This window comes from Notothenia rossii (assembly GCF_949606895.1).
Source record: "Notothenia rossii genome assembly, chromosome: 4".
In the NCBI taxonomy this organism is placed as follows: Eukaryota; Metazoa; Chordata; class Actinopteri; order Perciformes; family Nototheniidae; genus Notothenia; species Notothenia rossii.
This window is the reverse complement of record NC_136902.1, coordinates 81,726,653-81,743,277: the sequence shown is the minus strand read 5'-3', so window position 1 is coordinate 81,743,277 and position 16,625 is coordinate 81,726,653. Positions and strand designations below refer to the sequence as shown.

General features: G+C 47.2%; 1 protein-coding gene across 2 annotated transcripts; it reads right to left on the bottom strand.

Moving 5' to 3' along the window:
• Positions 1–11,336: 11,336 nt before the first annotated feature.
• LOC307035883 (tyrosinase) lies at positions 11,337–16,387 on the bottom strand. 2 transcript variants are annotated; one of them, XM_079675726.1, is made up of 6 exons: positions 16,281–16,365; positions 15,221–16,102; positions 14,000–14,216; positions 13,550–13,697; positions 13,147–13,328; positions 11,337–13,062 (listed from the first exon to the last, which is right to left on the bottom strand). In XM_079675726.1, the coding sequence occupies exons 2-6, from the start codon at positions 16,046–16,048 to the stop codon at positions 12,815–12,817; spliced, it is 1,623 nt and encodes a 540-aa protein (XP_079531852.1). In that variant the 5' UTR covers positions 16,049–16,102; positions 16,281–16,365; the 3' UTR covers positions 11,337–12,814. The 2 variants fall into 2 exon arrangements, with proteins under 2 accessions (XP_079531852.1, XP_079531851.1); XM_079675725.1 differs by having other exon boundaries at positions 15,221–16,387.
• Between the last annotated feature and the right edge of the window lie 238 nt (positions 16,388–16,625).

Below are 16,625 nucleotides of genomic sequence, written 5' to 3'. Positions count from 1 at the left end.
CTGGGGTGCCCTCTGTGCACTATTTTGATGTACTCTCTGTGCAGGGACTGAGGAATGACAGTTTTGTGGCCTTTCATGACAATTCCCTCTTCTACTGTCATTTCATCTCTGTAGGGAAAGAAGAGACGGACAGCAGGTTGGAGCTGATTCTGTCGGATGGGCCATTATCTATTAATGACTGCACTGAGGGCTTGCAGATCTTCGTCCTCTGCTGTGTGCTTTCTGAGTTCTTCCAAGCGGGCTGTGGAGATGTAGCTCACAGACATAACTTCATAAGCATCATTTTCAGCAGGGCTTTGAGATGTTTGTGTGGTTGGGGCACGTGAAAGTGTGTCTGCTACATACATATACTTGCCCTTTTTGTACACCAAACTGATGTCGTAGCTCTGCAGCCGGAGCAACATTCTCTGCAGACGGGCAGGGGCTGTGTGGATGGGCTTCTTTAAGATAGTCACTAAAGGTTGGTGGTCAGTCTCCACCACTACAGGCTTTCCATACACATAGTCTTTGAATTTTGTACAGGCAAACACGACAGCTAGCAGTTCTTTTTCAATTTGTGCATACCTTGTCTCCGTGTCAGTGAGGGTGCGTGATGCAAACGCTACTGGCCTGCCATCTTGCATGCACGCTGCTCCAAGTCCGTAGCACGACGCATCACAGGTGAGCGTGACTGGTCTTCTGACATCATAGTATGACAGGACAGGTGGACTTGATAAGCATGATCTAAGAAGGTCAAATGCATCCTGATGCTGCTGGAACCAACACCATGCAGTGTCCTTGTGGATGAGTTTTCTCAGTGGTGCTGCGATGTCGCTGAAGTTCGGGATGAACTTGCCGAGGTAGTTAACCATACCGAGGAAACGCTGTAGTGAGACAACGTCTGTGGGGACTGGCATGTTAGTGATTGCATCTGTCTTAGAAGGGTCTGCCTTTAGGCCTTCACTTGTGAAAATGTGACCTACATATCCTACATGATCCAGGCGAAACTTGCACTTGGCTGGATTCAGCTTTAGGTTGACTTCTCTCACTCGTTCCAGCACCTTCTTGAGGTTGGCATCATGCTCAGCGACTCCGCGGCCACCAATGATGATGTCGTCAACGATGACAGAACATGGGTAACCTGCAAATAGCTGTTCCATCGAGCGTTGAAATACCTCACTAGCAGAGCTAATGCCGAAGGGCATCCTTAGGAATCTGTACCACCCAAATGGAGTACTGAAGGACGTCAACATGGAGGATTTCTTGTCGAGACGTATCTGCCAGAAGGAGCTTTTAGCATCTAGCACAGAAAACACTTTTGCTCCTGACATCTGTGCTGCAACTTCTTCTACTGTTCTCATAGGGTGATGTGGTCTTTTCAGCGCTGTGTTGAGGTCTTGTGGATTGATACACAATCTTATTTCCTGCTTGTCTTTTTTGTGTGCTGCCACCATAGATGAGACCCAGTCTGTGGGCTCAGTAACTGGTATAATGACACCTATGTTTTGCATGCGGTTAAGTTCAGCTTTAACTCTGTCTTGCATTGCAATAGGAATGCGGTGGGCAGGTCTAACCACAGGTTGTACACTAGGATCAACTGTCATGGAGTAAGTGATTGGTAGTTCTCCAAGTTCATCATCAAACAGGTCTTTGTACTGCATGAGTGTCTGTTTGGTGAAATCCGTGTTGCTTTCCGTAGTGATCTGGTGGACATCTTTGCTCAATGTGACAATTCCCATGTCCACGCATGCCCGAAATCCCAGTAGTGGCTGCACATCTTTGTTCAATATGAAGAAAGGCAACGAATGGTGCTGCTCCTTTAAGCAGCAAGGCAGTGTGGCCAGGCCTTTGGTCTCAATCCTGCTTCCTCCATAAGCAACAAGGTTTATAGCAGTCTCTTGCTTCACAAGTTGCTCGCCATTGGTCACTTGTGTGAACGTTTCTTGAGACAACACATTGCATTTAGCTCCTGTGTCAACTTTCATTTCAGTTGGTATGCCATTAATGTGAATTGTAACAAATCCTTCTTCTTTGTCTTTAGCTTGAGGATTAACACTATCAACATGTCTTTCGATATCTACGCCATCCACGTAGAACGTGTCTTCTCTGTGTGTTGTGGGCTCTTCCACTGTTACTTCATGAACAGACTGGTTAAAATTATTTCTATTTGAATGACTGTAGCTGCGTGGTTTAGACTTGCAGCATTTTTTGTAGTGATTCACTTTCACAGTTGTGGCACTTTTGCCCGAAAGCTGGACACTTTTCTCGCATAGCTGCATGGCTGCCTCCGCAATTATTACAGTTAGAGATGCTCTGGGAGTGAGCGAGTGACTGTGGCTTTGGCTGATATCTTCTGCTAGAAACAGGTCTCACTGCATCAACACTGGTAGCTTGAACGGCTAACGTCCTGCTGCTTTCCTCTGTCATTTCGTGTATACGGCAGACTGAAACAGCTTTAGCAAGTGTCAGTTCACTGTCTCTCAACAGAGTTTTTCTTAAAGAGTCATTGATTATGCCACATACTATTCTGTCACAGATTAGTTCCTCAGCTAAGTCTCCAAAATGGTAACTTTTAGCTTTTATCTTCAGATCACTGATGAATGACTCAATGCTCTCACCTTGCTTCTGATTTCTTGAATGAAACCTGTGCCTTTCCATTATTTTGTTATGTTGAGGGTTGCATATTTCTCTGAATTTCCGTATCAAACAGTCCGGGTCCTCCCCTGATTCAGCTGGGGAGATCACTGCACCGTCGGGGCCTGGCGCGCGCACTTCAGCTGCATACATAAAGGATCGTTCACGTTCAATGGCTTCTGGTCCAGCAAGATTGAGGAGGATGTAAGCCTTAGTCCTGGCAGCCTTGTCTGGGTGCGCTGCGGCGATGAAGATTTCATATTCCCTCTCAAAGATCCGCCAGCTCTCCGCGACGTTTCCTTCAAACATAACAGGGTCCGGACGGCGAAATCCATCCGCCATTGTAGCTGGGGCTAGCTTCAGCCAGCTAGTTAGCGTTAGCACGGTCCGTGGAAAAGTAATTCTCCAGACGAGGAGAGGCTCGTGCCGTCTTCTGACACCATGTAGAAGTTGTCGATAGTTCTTAATACATGCATGTGTGTATGTACAAGGAATACACAATGCATAGGTAAGTGGTGGCTTTATTTATGACCACAGCATGAACAGTGAACATGTACGTTGCATGCCGACTAACAACTGAATCCTATTATCTTAACACGTCACCGGGTGGCGCACCATATACGGTGGCCTGCAAAGGACAAACTTAATCATATGAGAATGATCTACAGTATCCTCTGCTGATCAGCCTGCTCATCCATCTGTCCATCAGACACACACGCTGCCACTCTGAGAAAAACTCTGAGGGCGGGCGCAGGTGCTCGAGATGTGTTTTTGGTCGTCATGGTGACGAGCCACGCCAGAGCCACGCCAGAGCCCCTTCCGCCGCTGCCCGTGAGGCAACCCAAGGTGTGCTTGGACCGAAAGGGCTGCGCGGGGGCCTCCACACGCTGCATCTCACTCCGACTCTCATCATGAGGCGCGTACATGCTCAGGGGATGGATGGAGGTGTGTGCAGTGCTGCCCACATGAGGCGTTATAACGGCGCTCATGGGTTTATTAAGGCCGTGTGTAGGAGGAGTATCTCGGACAGAGGAATGCCGCGAGCTCTGTAGTTGATTAACCAACAGGTTAAAACCAGCAGGCTTCTGCAGCAAACCCTGCTGTCTACTTAATCAACAGATTAGTGGCAGCCGGCTTAGTTAGCGAGCTCTGCAGTTTATTAACCGACAGGTTAAAACCAGCAGGCTTCTGTAGCGAGCCCTGACGCCGTGGCGCTGTCGCTGGGGGCGCTGCCGCTGGGGGTGCTCAGCCTGGAATACTGACAGATCAAGGATGGGTCTCATTCCCCCGTTTGGGCTTCTCTGTGATGTGCTGTAATGGTCGTCGTGGTGACGAGCCACGCCATTACCCTCGCCGCCCGTGAGGCGAAAGGGCTGTGAGGGAGCCTCCACACGCTGCGTTTCACTTCGGCTCTCATCATGAAGCGCGATGAGTGGAGGTGTGTGCAGTGCTGTTCACATGAGGCGTTATAACGGCGCTCATGGATTTATTATGACCGTGTGTAGGAGGCGTATCTCGGACAGAGGAATACCGCGAGCTCTGCAGTTTATTAACCCTGCTGGCTAGTAACCGATAAGGCATAGGCAGCTGGCTTACACAGGGGGGATATGTGAGAAACACTAGTTACTGATGACTCAGTACAAAAAGTTGGAAAATGAACACTTTATTTTACTCACAACCCCCAGAACGTCAGAACCGGCTCTGCTTCCTCTGAGGCTCTCGTGGAGCAGACCAGGAGCGGGGGAGCCTCACTCCCCTTTGACTCGCCGCCGGGAGACGCTGTCTCTGGGGTGGCGGGGGAGCGGAAACGTGGGACGGAGTCCCTGCAGCCGCCGAAGGGCGAGCCTGACGCCGCTGCGGCTGCTGTGAGTGTCTCTCCTCCTGCCGTTGCGGCCGGGTTGGACGCTGCAGCTACTGCGGGCGTTGGTGGTGCTGTGACCGCCCAGCAGGCTGGAGCCAACTAACGTGCTGGCGGATGTCGTCCGCCTGCTTTTGCTGCCGTCCATGTGCTCGAAAGCCTGGACGGGCCAATCGTCCACCTCGGCCGCCGCAGCGAGAGCGTCCGCTCTTCGCTTCCTGTCGGCCGAGGGGAGACGGGCACAGTGTGAGCATGCGACCTGCTGGCTGAGAGCCGCGTCCGTGTGCTCTGGCCCCAGGCAGGATTCGCACATCGTGGGCTGGTCGTAGCTGATGATGTATCCTGAGCCACATGAGGGACAATCTCGTACACAGTTGTTGCTCATAATTGACTTTGTTTAGTGTCTCTGTGCTTCAGTAACGCTGGCTGAACAAAAGAGGGAGCAGATTGTCGGGTCTCCTTCCTATTTATACCGGAAGGGAGCCCGAGGGTGGGGCCCACCTTGCGGGTGGGGGTGGACTACAAGTGTTTCAGTGCTGCGCGGGTGCGCAGGGGGATTACCCAATAGCATAGCCTTAGAGGGCGAAGCCATACGAAATAGAACTATTGTTACTCTCTCACACACACACACACACACACACACACACACACACACACACACACACACACACACACACACACACACACACACACACACACACACACACACACACACACAGACACACACACTTGGGCTGCTCGATTGTGGCAAAAATCATAATCACGATTATTTTTGGTCAATAATTGATATCACGATTATTAAATACGACTATTCATTGACTTTGAAAACATACATTTTTTGAACTTTAAAACAAATAATTTGAACAGTATCTTTTTAACTGTTGATTACCCTGAATGTATAAGGTCCGTACTGAACTTGGGAAAAGGGCGTTCAGTTACGCTGCCCCTCAAGCTTGGAACCTGCTTCAAACTGAGCTGAAACTCAGAGAGCTGATCTCATTAGAAACACTCAAAGCAACTTTAACTGACCTCGAAGCAGGCCGCTGTGTCTGTAAATGCTTTGGCTAAACTTGGTGTATGACTGTGCTGTGATTGTGCGTTTTGTAATTGTTTGTAACTGTAAAACTGTCTGAAAATGTGCTGTTACCATTCTTGGGCCAGGACTCTCTTGAAAAAGAGATTTTTAATCTCAATGAGACCTATCCTGGTTAAATAAAGGTTAAATAAAATAAAATAAATAAATAATTTAGCTGAAAAACCAATACAAAAATAAATTAAATAAATAATATCAAAATAATAAATACCAATAAACAAGATCAACAAATGTTTTGGAACGCACTTCCAGAAGCTACTAAACATATATAAATATGACAAATAAATATAAATTAGACGAAAATTAATTAGATCAAATATGTTGTAGTGCACTGTCACAACCTAGCAAAGCTAAGCTAAAAAATAGTTTTTTTTGATTATGTTGTTTTTGTAATTGTGGCGGGTGTGGTGACCACGTATTTAACCACTGGTTCATAATTCAAACTGGGAACTACAGTTGCGGCTATTGTTCCCGCACGGACATGTTATGTGTTACTTATATATAGTGTGTGCCCTCTTGGCTCTTTCTCTTGTCGACCCGGGCTGCGACCGGACAAACATGTCCTATTCTGCTCTCTATTAAAGTACCCTTTCACATCTCCATTGCACCGCCTCCGACTCCATGTCCTCGGCACTACACTGGTGACCCCGATACGTCTTTGGAAGTTTCCTGGACGGAGCCGAACACGGCAAAAGGAACTCGAGTTCCTTTCTCGAAATGCCGGGGTTTGATTGGAGGCGTCCGTGGTTGCCACCGGCACGCGGACTGAGGCTCGGTGCGCGCTCCGCGGAAGGCTGGAGACGTTGCTCGCCGTTCCCGCATCGGCTTTCTATCCAACGGGGGGACGATGCACGACCTGCTGGGTCGACCAGCAAACCCATTGCTACCTCGTGGGTTTGTTCTTCGGGGCGTGCGGCTGCAAATCCCGGCTGCTAACCACGTGGGGCTAACGACGGCTAGCAGCCACCCATGGCTGCCAGCCACCCATGGCTGCCAGCTAGCGGCTAACCACGTGGGGCTAACGACGGCTAGCAGCTACCCGTGGCTGCTAGCTGGCGGCTAACGGCTAGTGCTAACGGCTATTGCTAACGGCTAGTGCTAACGGCTATCAGCCCTTTTGAGTTTTCTGGTGCCGGAGAGGAGGTTCGACCAGCCGGTTGACCTCATGTGGACACTCTCACCTTTTTCACCACATCGACGGCGTTTCAGACGCCACTCACCTTTTCATCGATGCCTGGGTGGTGCTCTCCTGGACCCCGTCTCGCCTCGACAGTTCCGGACGTCGCCCATGCTCCATCGGCCCATGAGTGGCACGCTCCGGGACCCTGTCTGGCCTCTCCTGCTTCCCGAGGATTTCATGCCCGCCGCCGCGGCACGTCTGCCTGCAGCCGGGTTGCTCTCCTGCTTCCGGGGGACGCCTCAGCGCCTGCTGAGGACTTCATGCCCGCCGCCGCGGCACGTCTGCCTGTGGCCGGGTTGCTCTCCTGCTTCCCGGGGACGCCTCAGCACCTGCTGAGGACTTCGTGCCCGCTGCCGCGGCACGTCTGCCTGCGGCCGGGTTGCTCTCCTGCTTTCCGGGGATACCTCAACGCCTGCTGAGGACTTCGTGCCCGCCGTCGTTGTGCGTCTGCCTGCGGCCGGGTTGCGCTTTTTCCTGTTGGGTTCTCCGTGACACCTACTGCGGCCCCCTTACGACGGCCCGTTCCGGCCCGCCCCCGGTGGGGGTGCCCTCGCCCTTGTTAGGGCCCCTACCCTCTCCTCAACATGGCCCGTTCCATGGCCCGGTCCTCACCTGCGACCACACCCTCGTCGGCCCCTCTGGTGCTTCCTCCACGAGCGCGAGGATTTATTTTTGCCCTGTTTGAATTCTGGGGGGGCTTGTGTGGTGACCACGTATTTAACCACTGGTTCATAATTCAAACTGGGAACTACAGTTGCGGCTATTGTTCCCGCACGGACATGTTATGTGTTACTTATATATAGTGTGTGCCCTCTTGGCTCTTTCTCTTGTCGACCCGGGCTGCGACCCGACAACATGTCCTATTCTGCTCTCTATTAAAGTACCCTTTCACATCTCCATTGCACCGCCTCCGACTCCATGTCCTCGGCACTACACTTGTGACCCCGATACGTCTTTGGAAGTTTCCTGGACGGAGCCGAACACGGCAAAAGGAACTCGAGTTCCTTTCTCGAAATGCCGGGGTTTGATTGGAGGCGTCCGTGGCTGCCACCGGCACGCGGACTGAGGCTCGGTGCGCGCTCCGCGGAAGGCTGGAGACGTTGCTCGCCGTTACCGCATCGGCTTTCTATCCAACGGGGGGACGATGCACGACCTGCTGGGTCGACCAGCAACCCCATTCCTACCTCGTGGGTTTGTTCTTTGGGGCGTGCGGCTGCACATCCCGGCTGCTAACCACGTGGGGCTAACGACGGCTAGCAGCCACCCATGGCTGCCAGCTAGCGGCTAACCACGTGGGGCTAGCTGGCGGCTAACGGCTAGTGCTAACGGCTATTGCTAACGGCTAGTGAGGAGGTTCGACCAGCCGGTTGACCTCATGTGGACACTCTCACCTTTTTCACCACATCGTCGGCGTTTCAGACGCCATTCAACTTTTCATCGATACCTGGGTGGTGCTCTCGACAGTTCCGGACGTCGCCCATGCTCCATCGGCCCATGAGTGGCAGGCTCCGGGACCCTGTCTGGCCTCTCCTGCTTCCCGAGGATGTCATGCCCGCCGCCGCGGCACGTCTGCCTGCGGCCGGGTTCCTCCCCTGCTTCCCGGGGACGCCTCAGCGCCTGCTGAGGACTTCATGCCCACCGCCGCGGCACGTCTGCCTGCGGCCGGGTTGCTCTCCTGCTTCCCGGGGACGCCTCAGCGCCTGCTGAGGACTTCATGCCCGCCGCCGCGGCACGTCTGCCTGCGGTCGGGTTGCTCTCCTGCTACCCGGGGACGCCTCAGCGCCTGCTGAGGACTTCATGCCCGCCGCCGCGGCACGTCTGCCTGCGGCCGGGTTGCTCTCCTGCTTCCCGTGGACGCCTCAGCACCTGCTGAGGACTTCGTGCCCGCCGCCGCGGCACGTCTGCCTGCGGCCGGGTTGCTCTGCAATTATGATTAATTGTACAGCCCTAACACAAACACAAGCACACAGAGACACACACACACACACACACACACACACACACACACACACACACACACTTTTTGGCACAGTTCTGTACTGTTATGCTGTTATGTTCAGTCATTGTTCTTATGTTGAACGTGAATACATTTACTTTGTAAGTAATTATGGGACGTATTTCTTCTTTCATAGCAATTTTCCTTCATACTTTCTTGCCGTGAAATAGGTCTTAAATTCTATTCAAAGTGGTCTTAAATTTGAGTTGGCGAAACCTGTAGGAACCCTGCTATAGATAAGTACTGTTAGTACCTTTATAAAACCCCACTTTAAACACCCAAACTAAACTCCCTTTATGATGTGACATTTTCTACACTGTTAACATTAGGAAACACTTAAGAAAGAAAAGAAAGCTGCAGGAGCTGATCATTCCTAAAATACAATTGGCCATATGATCACCAGTAAAAAACAAAACAATCTGCACTAAATATTTTTGGGATTTATAAATGTTTTGTGTCTTTTTTCTTTGTGTACCTTAAGGGAGTTCTCCCCTGACAGCTGGACACTACATGATGGCAGAGGACCAGACCATCGTCAGTGGCAGTGTCCTGAATGTTGTCGGCGCCCTGATACTGATGTTTGCAGCATATTACAGCGTCAACATCAGTTATCGCTCAGAACTGGGAGCTACCCTGGAGTTCTTGCAGAGGTAAGACTTGAATTGTGATTATTAAGTCATTCCATCTTAAACCACAGAGTAGAGCATTGTGCACATTTCTGAGACACGATAAGTGCTCCTGACAATACAAAATAATCAAGATAAAAAGATGATTGTGCTGCATTCTGTTTCACATTATGCTCTCTTTTTGTCTTGGGTTGTAAATTCAGCGTACCCCTTTCCTTTGCAGGGGTGTGCTTTGGCTCCTCCCTAAAAGCCCAAACTCACTCTTAGCCAATCGGTGGTATCAGGTATTCAGCTCAATTAAAATGAGCGAAAGAGAGCCCTTTGTCGACAACAAAAGAAAGCCAATTCAGTTATTTGGAAAAAGGAATTGTTTTCAAGGAGTCCTATTGAATAGTGATTCAGGTAGGACTGTATAGGGGAAGGTTTCAGTCGGAGTTACTTACACGTTGGGGTGTCGGTAAGAACACACAAGATTCTTGGTAGCGGTTGATTTTCTTAACTTATTCATATCAACACAACAGCAAAGTAATACAGCCATGGAGCAGGTTTAGTGTATGTGTGTGGTCTATAACAGAGAAACACACAAGTAAAATTAGAATATTGTACTTCTAATACCACCAAGTAAAAGCTTAGCGTGAGTGTCAGCACCTGATGACAATGGAATCTGACGAGGAAGACGCAACTATTTCTTGCACCGGAACCTGATATTATTGCAGTGAACAAACACATTCAAACTTCTTTCAGTTAACTACGATGTTTTTACACCGCTCACTCAGCTGCTGACGCGCACCTCATCTGCCCCAGTTACACACAAACCTCTCAAGATGGCACTCGTAGCTACTCGCATTAAAATGATCTTCAAGTGACCGCTTGCTCCTGTTTACAGACCTGCTGCCTGCGATACTGTCCAGTGTGATAGTGATGCCAAGTGACGACTTTATAGAACAAAACTCAATTAAAACCAATGCTTGAAATGTACAGATATGATCATAACAGTTAATGAAAAATACATTGAAGAGTAGCATTGCCCTTTGACTTCAAGCTGTATAACTGTAAAGACAATTAATGGCTGTATCATCCACAGGATTTGTAATTAAACACAAAATGTAAGTGTACTTCTGTCTTAACAGGTGCCTATTCAAGATCAATCCGGACAAGGGGACTAAAGTGGAGAGGAAGGAAGAAAAACAAAAACAGCACTCGATAAAGGTGCATTCATTAATTACAAACGTCGCTGACTTTGAATGGAGAGAGTAGAAACACACAGTCATGTACACACGCACACTCTAACTGGTAGATTTCTTTATTGTTTATAATTGTTGTCTTTTGAACAAAATGTTGGGAAAATGTTGGCTATTGTTAAATGTTGAAACGTTTCATTGCCGGTCTATTCTGCTATATATAATATATTTTATTTATTGTTTTTATTTTTGTGATGTATATTATCATTTTCAATAATATATTGTGTACAGTATATATAAATATATATATTTGTGATTTTTTTCCTACAAAACATCTGACAGTTAATGTAAACTTGGGCTTTTGCAAAGTAAAATGACATGTTTTCTTTGTGTTTTACATGTAAATGGTCTTAGATTTCGTGAAGTTCGCTGACGACACGACCGTCATCGGCCTTATCACCGACGGCGACGAGACGGCGTACAGAGAGGAGGTCGAAAACCTGATATCTTGGTGCCAGGATAATAACCTCCATCTCAACGTTAGCAAAACCAAGGAGCTGATTGTGGATTACAGGAAGCAGCAGGGAGAGGGACATGCCCCCATCGCCATCAATGGGACTACGGTGGAGAGAGTCATCACTGAGGACCTGACATGGACTCATAACTGAGGACCTGACATGGACTCATCAAACTAACAGCATCACCAAAACAGCGGCTCTTTTTTAAAATTGTATTAGTCAATGTATTGAACATGTTAGAAACAAAACAAACAATAATGATAATTCAATGTTCAAGGTATAACAAATATTTATTCTCAAAGTTTCTATCATGTTCAAAAGGGGCAAGAGGAAGCTTAAAAACGTTTCTGGTCCTATTTCTATCATACCTTCTACTTTCTCCCAATTTTGTATGTAGGCTACTCTTAATATTTAAATGTTTTCATCAAATAAAACGTATTCAAAAACAAAATTCAATAACGTGCTTTAACCACTAGGTGGTGCGGGTTAAAAAAACAGTGGTAGTTAATAAAACATAATAATATCAAACATAATATGACTATTAAGTTTATTGTGAAATTAAAACAGAACGGTAAAGGAAAATACAGTTTCAGTCTCTCGATTTGAAGCTTATGCATTGTACCCAGGCATAGACTGATTGTACCATGAACCTGTATAGACCTGTAACAGTCAACTGCATGAGGAGTTGGAAAGGTGGTTCAGTAAATAATATCTTTAAAAACTACAAAAAAAAACCTCTCTATCAGCTGTGCACCATTATTGTGTAAATATAACCTATCTACCAATTGGATCAAATATAAAAGTCAGCCAAATTAGTGTTGATACTGCAAGGAGACGTATTGTGTGAAAATAAATGGAAGATGTTGTTTAATCGCTAATATATTTATGATCCACGTCACGTTTTCAGTTTTGGCTGCATTTCTTACAGTTTGTCAAAAGGTCTTCTGATCAGGGCTCTATAAATAAATATCTACGGCAGATATGTAATATTTAATGCAGCCGAACAGTGTATTACAACGCCGTTATGTGATGACTTCCAAAGAGAAAAGCAAGAACACTCGGAATAAAGTATTATTTTATTTAAAAAAAATGTTTTTCCGATTTCAGATCGCATAATCACCATATCCCGACATGCATTGCGGCTAAAATAATCGATATTTTAGCCTATCAAAACCTCTGAAAATAGAAATGTGTCTCTCAGAATCTAAAGAGAAAAACCTATGGGAGAAACACAAAAGCATTGTACAGAATTTAAACCAATACATGTCGTATAATTAACAAGGATAAACTGATGTTTTTTAGTTGATGAGTACTGCAGATATCACTGTTAAATCATTTGATCATTGGTTTTATTTTGAAAACGTAGAGACCGGATATACTGTTTTTAACCCGTAACTTTACATGGAGGCTGCCGCATACGTCAAATCATCTTCGTAATATCTATCAAACTATAGATCCTACATATCGACTGGACGTGGATTCTAAAAGTACAATACACACTTCTCGCTAGAAATCTAATCAAAAAGCGTTTTAATGGCCAAACTATCCTACAATTTAGGATTTTACAGAAAGGGTTACTTGTGAATAAACGACCATCTGTAACGTTAGCATTCAACGGGAACACTAGAGGGTGAATACTTTAAAACGTAATTATAGGACGTATTAAGCGATTGAACAAGCAACATATTTGGTCGTAATAAGGGCCTGAACAATCGGCCCATTTGATCGTATGAGTTGGAGGACTTGTTGTTACAGAGTAGTCTGGTATGAAGATGAGCCTTCCTCTGAGCTGCTCTGCAGTAATGGCTGTCTCTCTCCAAAGCTCGGCACCCTCTTCCTCCTCTGGTTACGCTTCCACTTCCTTCTTGCAACAATAAGCACCGCGGCGAAAATTGCAGCGATCAGCGCCCCGAGGATCCCGGCTCCCAGAAGCCATTGCCAGATTTGCTGGGCCTGCTCCAGGTATGGCGTCAGATACTCCTGAACAAACCTCTGGCCTGTAGAGGATACAAAAGTTTGACGTTTAGGAAATGTTGTAGAAACACTTTTTTACTGGCCTTGTTTTGTTGTTCTATACTCACCAGGGTCCAACAGGTAGGCATACTCAAATCCTAGAGCCTTATCGGACAGGAAGTAGTCTCCGTTTCTGTACAGAGGCATGAAGGGCACCATGTAGTAACCGTCATTGTGGCCGATGGGGGCATTGGATCGTGGGTAGTGGGTCCGGACAGGCTGGTGGGTTCTGAGCCAGCGCTCAAAGATGCTGGAGAAGGGAGGGAAGGAACAGAGAGTCATTATTTCCATCATATACTACTCTGTCCCTCGAGCCCCACTTGACTTAATACTTCTTACTTTTTTTTTGCCTCTTAACTTATTTTCTCTTTGTTCATCTTTACAAACACAATTGGGTATACGCTGCACTAAGTGATGCTGTAACCATAAAGGATTCTCTCTTCCTGTGTGTATTAATAAACTTCATTGTACCTGTCAATGAAAGCATGGTGCAGCAGGAATATGGGGTCGTTGGCTGAGCCCTGCACTGAGGACATGGAGCCGTTCATGAAGACATGCAGGGCGTTGTGCATGGTGCTCTGGCCTGGAGCTGCCATACCTGACGTCGGACTGGCAAAGCCTGCGAGAGGAAAGAAAAGTAATATAATTAAAATAAAATGATGTTCCATTGTAAAAAGCCTGGGTCGTGGAGACAATCTGTTATCTATCTGATGGGAAGTTTGACCTGAAGTTTTCCACATCACTATTTGTTCTTGTTATTCTTTGATGCAGACAGACATGTACTTGTCTGCCCTTGCAGGAACTAACTGCATACATAGTCTTCCACTTGATTGGACAGATTAGACCAAGGATTGGATTCAGTTTTAATTGTTAAGAATTATAATAACGTGCACAGTATGTGTTTGTGTCTAACACCCCTACCCTCTATGACATTTCTAAAGCTCCCATTGGCGAATCTGTCCATGGATCCCGACTCATACTCCGAGAGGCCCACAGCGAAATCCACATCAGCTGTTGTGGGGAGTCTCGGCACGCGGTTGCGGTCATGGTTGCCAGGGTTGCGCAGCAGTGGACCCTCCCCTGTGGCGTTACACAAGGCCTCTCTGCTGTTGTACTCCTCGGGATCGGTGCAGATCACCTACACACACACACACACACACACACACACACACACACACACACACACACACACACACACACACACACACACACACACACACACACACACAAACACATTTTGTAAGTTACTTAGGTTTAAGGGTCATAGACCTTCCTGAGGCTCTACCCCAAATATCAAAATGCAGAACATACAAACTACTGCACGTTTCTGGACAGACTTCTCTCAATAACTGAGAAGACGCTATCTTTGATATTTTCCCTGTGGTCTAAAGCCTCTGAAGTAGGATTTTCCCTCTGATCTGTTATGTTGAATGAATCCCTTGAGGGCAATTCTTAAAAAAATAAATGTCAGGTTTCAAACCAAATCGCACATTTCTTTGGATTAAGAGGCTAAACCAGCTTTAGAAGCAAACATGCATAGTGCAATAGGGGAAAACAAGCCTTTGTTTGTTTCCTGGAGAAAGGAATCTTTTGTTTCCTAATAATGGATAAGAAAGATTTGCTAATTAGACCTTCCAGAAAAACGCGGGCAAAAATCCTTGATTATGCGGGCTAAAATCCTTGATCATGCGAAAGACATCGGGGTACTGCTTTGCCCGGTCTTTAGCAGAAATGTTCGTCGGTAAATGAGATGGATCAGATTTTTTCATCTTGGTGTTTTCTCTCTCGTGTGAGTTCCACACGATCTACGGTGTTGTTTACCTTCTGTGATGTGCGAGCTGATGACGTCGCATCATCATCATCCCTACTTCACGTCAAGACTAGATAACTTTTTTTTCTTCTCAACTTTGCGTGGAAAAATGCAGGGATTATGCGGCCTTTTGATAAATATGCGGCCTTTTGATAAATATGCGGCCTTTTAAAAATCTGCGCCATTTAGCTTATTATGCATAAATTCTGCGATCGCAGAATCGCGTCTTTCTGGAGGGTCTAGATAATAGATCAACAAATAGTTAAACGTAAAGTTGTCACTCACAGTCACACTCACAATGAGATTCAGAGAAATAGCATTTATTTTCTCACCTTCCATGAGGAGAAGACTGAAGCGGGGCTGATGAGGTTGGGATTGAGGGGGCTGCGTTCCCCCATCAGAGCGTCGGTGCATACCTCACAGGTCTGGGCATCCCTCCAGTCCCAGTATGGGATAGTGAAGTTAAAATCTCCAGTCAGCTTTCTTATCTCATTCTCCCAGTGGAGCAGGAAGACTCGGTGCCATGGCAAAAATGCAGCAGATTCATGGGCAAAGTCAATATCTCTCCACACGTTCCCTGGCCCTCCCAAGAAGGCATCCCGGGACACGTAGTAGTGCATCCAGACAAAGAGATCATAGGAGTTGATGTCAGAGAACATGGGGTTCTCACCGTTTCCCCCCATCTCTGTTCTTGTTGCCGTTGAGATCACATAGTCAGCGTTGATGGTGTTCTTTGCCAGGTTCAGATAAGAGGTGAACTTCTGTTGCTCTGCAGGTGACATGGTCAGGATGTTCCTGCGCACTGACTCCCTGTACTCAGCACAGTTTGAACCCCAGTAACCAAACCTGCATTCACCACAGTTATAACCTCCATAGTTTCCAGCACAACGACAAGTCCGGTTAAAGAAAGCTAAAGGCCAACGTTCTCTGTCGTCAATCCCACTGTGGGGGTACTGGGGCCCATGGGGCTCATTGGAGACCTCCACCTCGGTGCAGAAACCACGTCCTGACATCGCACCGCATTGTGAGCCATCCCCGTCCCATACAGGGCAACACTCTTTGGTCCGTAGGCCCTCTGAGTTGGCACATGGGCGAGGGAATTGGCATAAACAAGTCCCAATGAGCTGCAGCAGAACTACAGATACGTACAAGTTCTTCATGATGAAAAGTCAGAGGAGCTCCAGTCTTAACTACAGTGGGAATGTGAAGTCCTGCTAAGAAGATGCTCAAATTAAAGCCTGATGCCTTCACAGACTGCAGCTGAAAAGGTTATACTCAAAAGCAACACAGAGGAGTACTTTCCCTGCCAGAAAGTTACATCTAGTTAGTAGGATACAAGCAGAGAAATACAGGATTGCTGTTACCTGTATTTATACAAGCACTAAGACTTACTTCTCAAAGGTTGTAGCTTGGAGATTTCTGAAACTTGCTTCCCCTCTATGCCACCATCTAACCCTCCACCAAACCTCCTTCCACCTCTCCCTCTGTTAAACCCAGCCAGCAACCTCCTGTTCTCTCCCTAATCATTGAGCCGTTTTAGGGGCTGTCCTCTGACAAAGTGTGTGATCTCATTGTGATCTCACGCACTCAGAAAGGCACACACACCATCACATGCTCAGGATAATATTCCTGAATCCTACATTTTATCTTGAGACCAGCTGACCTGCCTTACTTTACCCCAGGCAGAGAGAGAGAGAGTGTGTGTGCCCCGCCCCCCCCTTAGCAAATTCTGGCCCG

Bases quoted from the DNA above. Each gene is read 5' to 3' on its own strand.
- LOC307035883 (XM_079675725.1), bottom strand. From the start codon at position 16,048: ATGAAGAACTTGTACGTATCTGTAGTTCTGCTGCAGCTCATTGGGACT. The intron at 13,329-13,549 runs GTACAATGAAGT...TCCCTTCTCCAG, and splicing joins CACCATGCTTTCATTGACAG to CATCTTTGAGCGCTGGCTCA. The intron at 13,063-13,146 runs GTGAGTATAGAA...TATCCTCTACAG, and splicing joins TGCCTACCTGTTGGACCCTG to GCCAGAGGTTTGTTCAGGAG.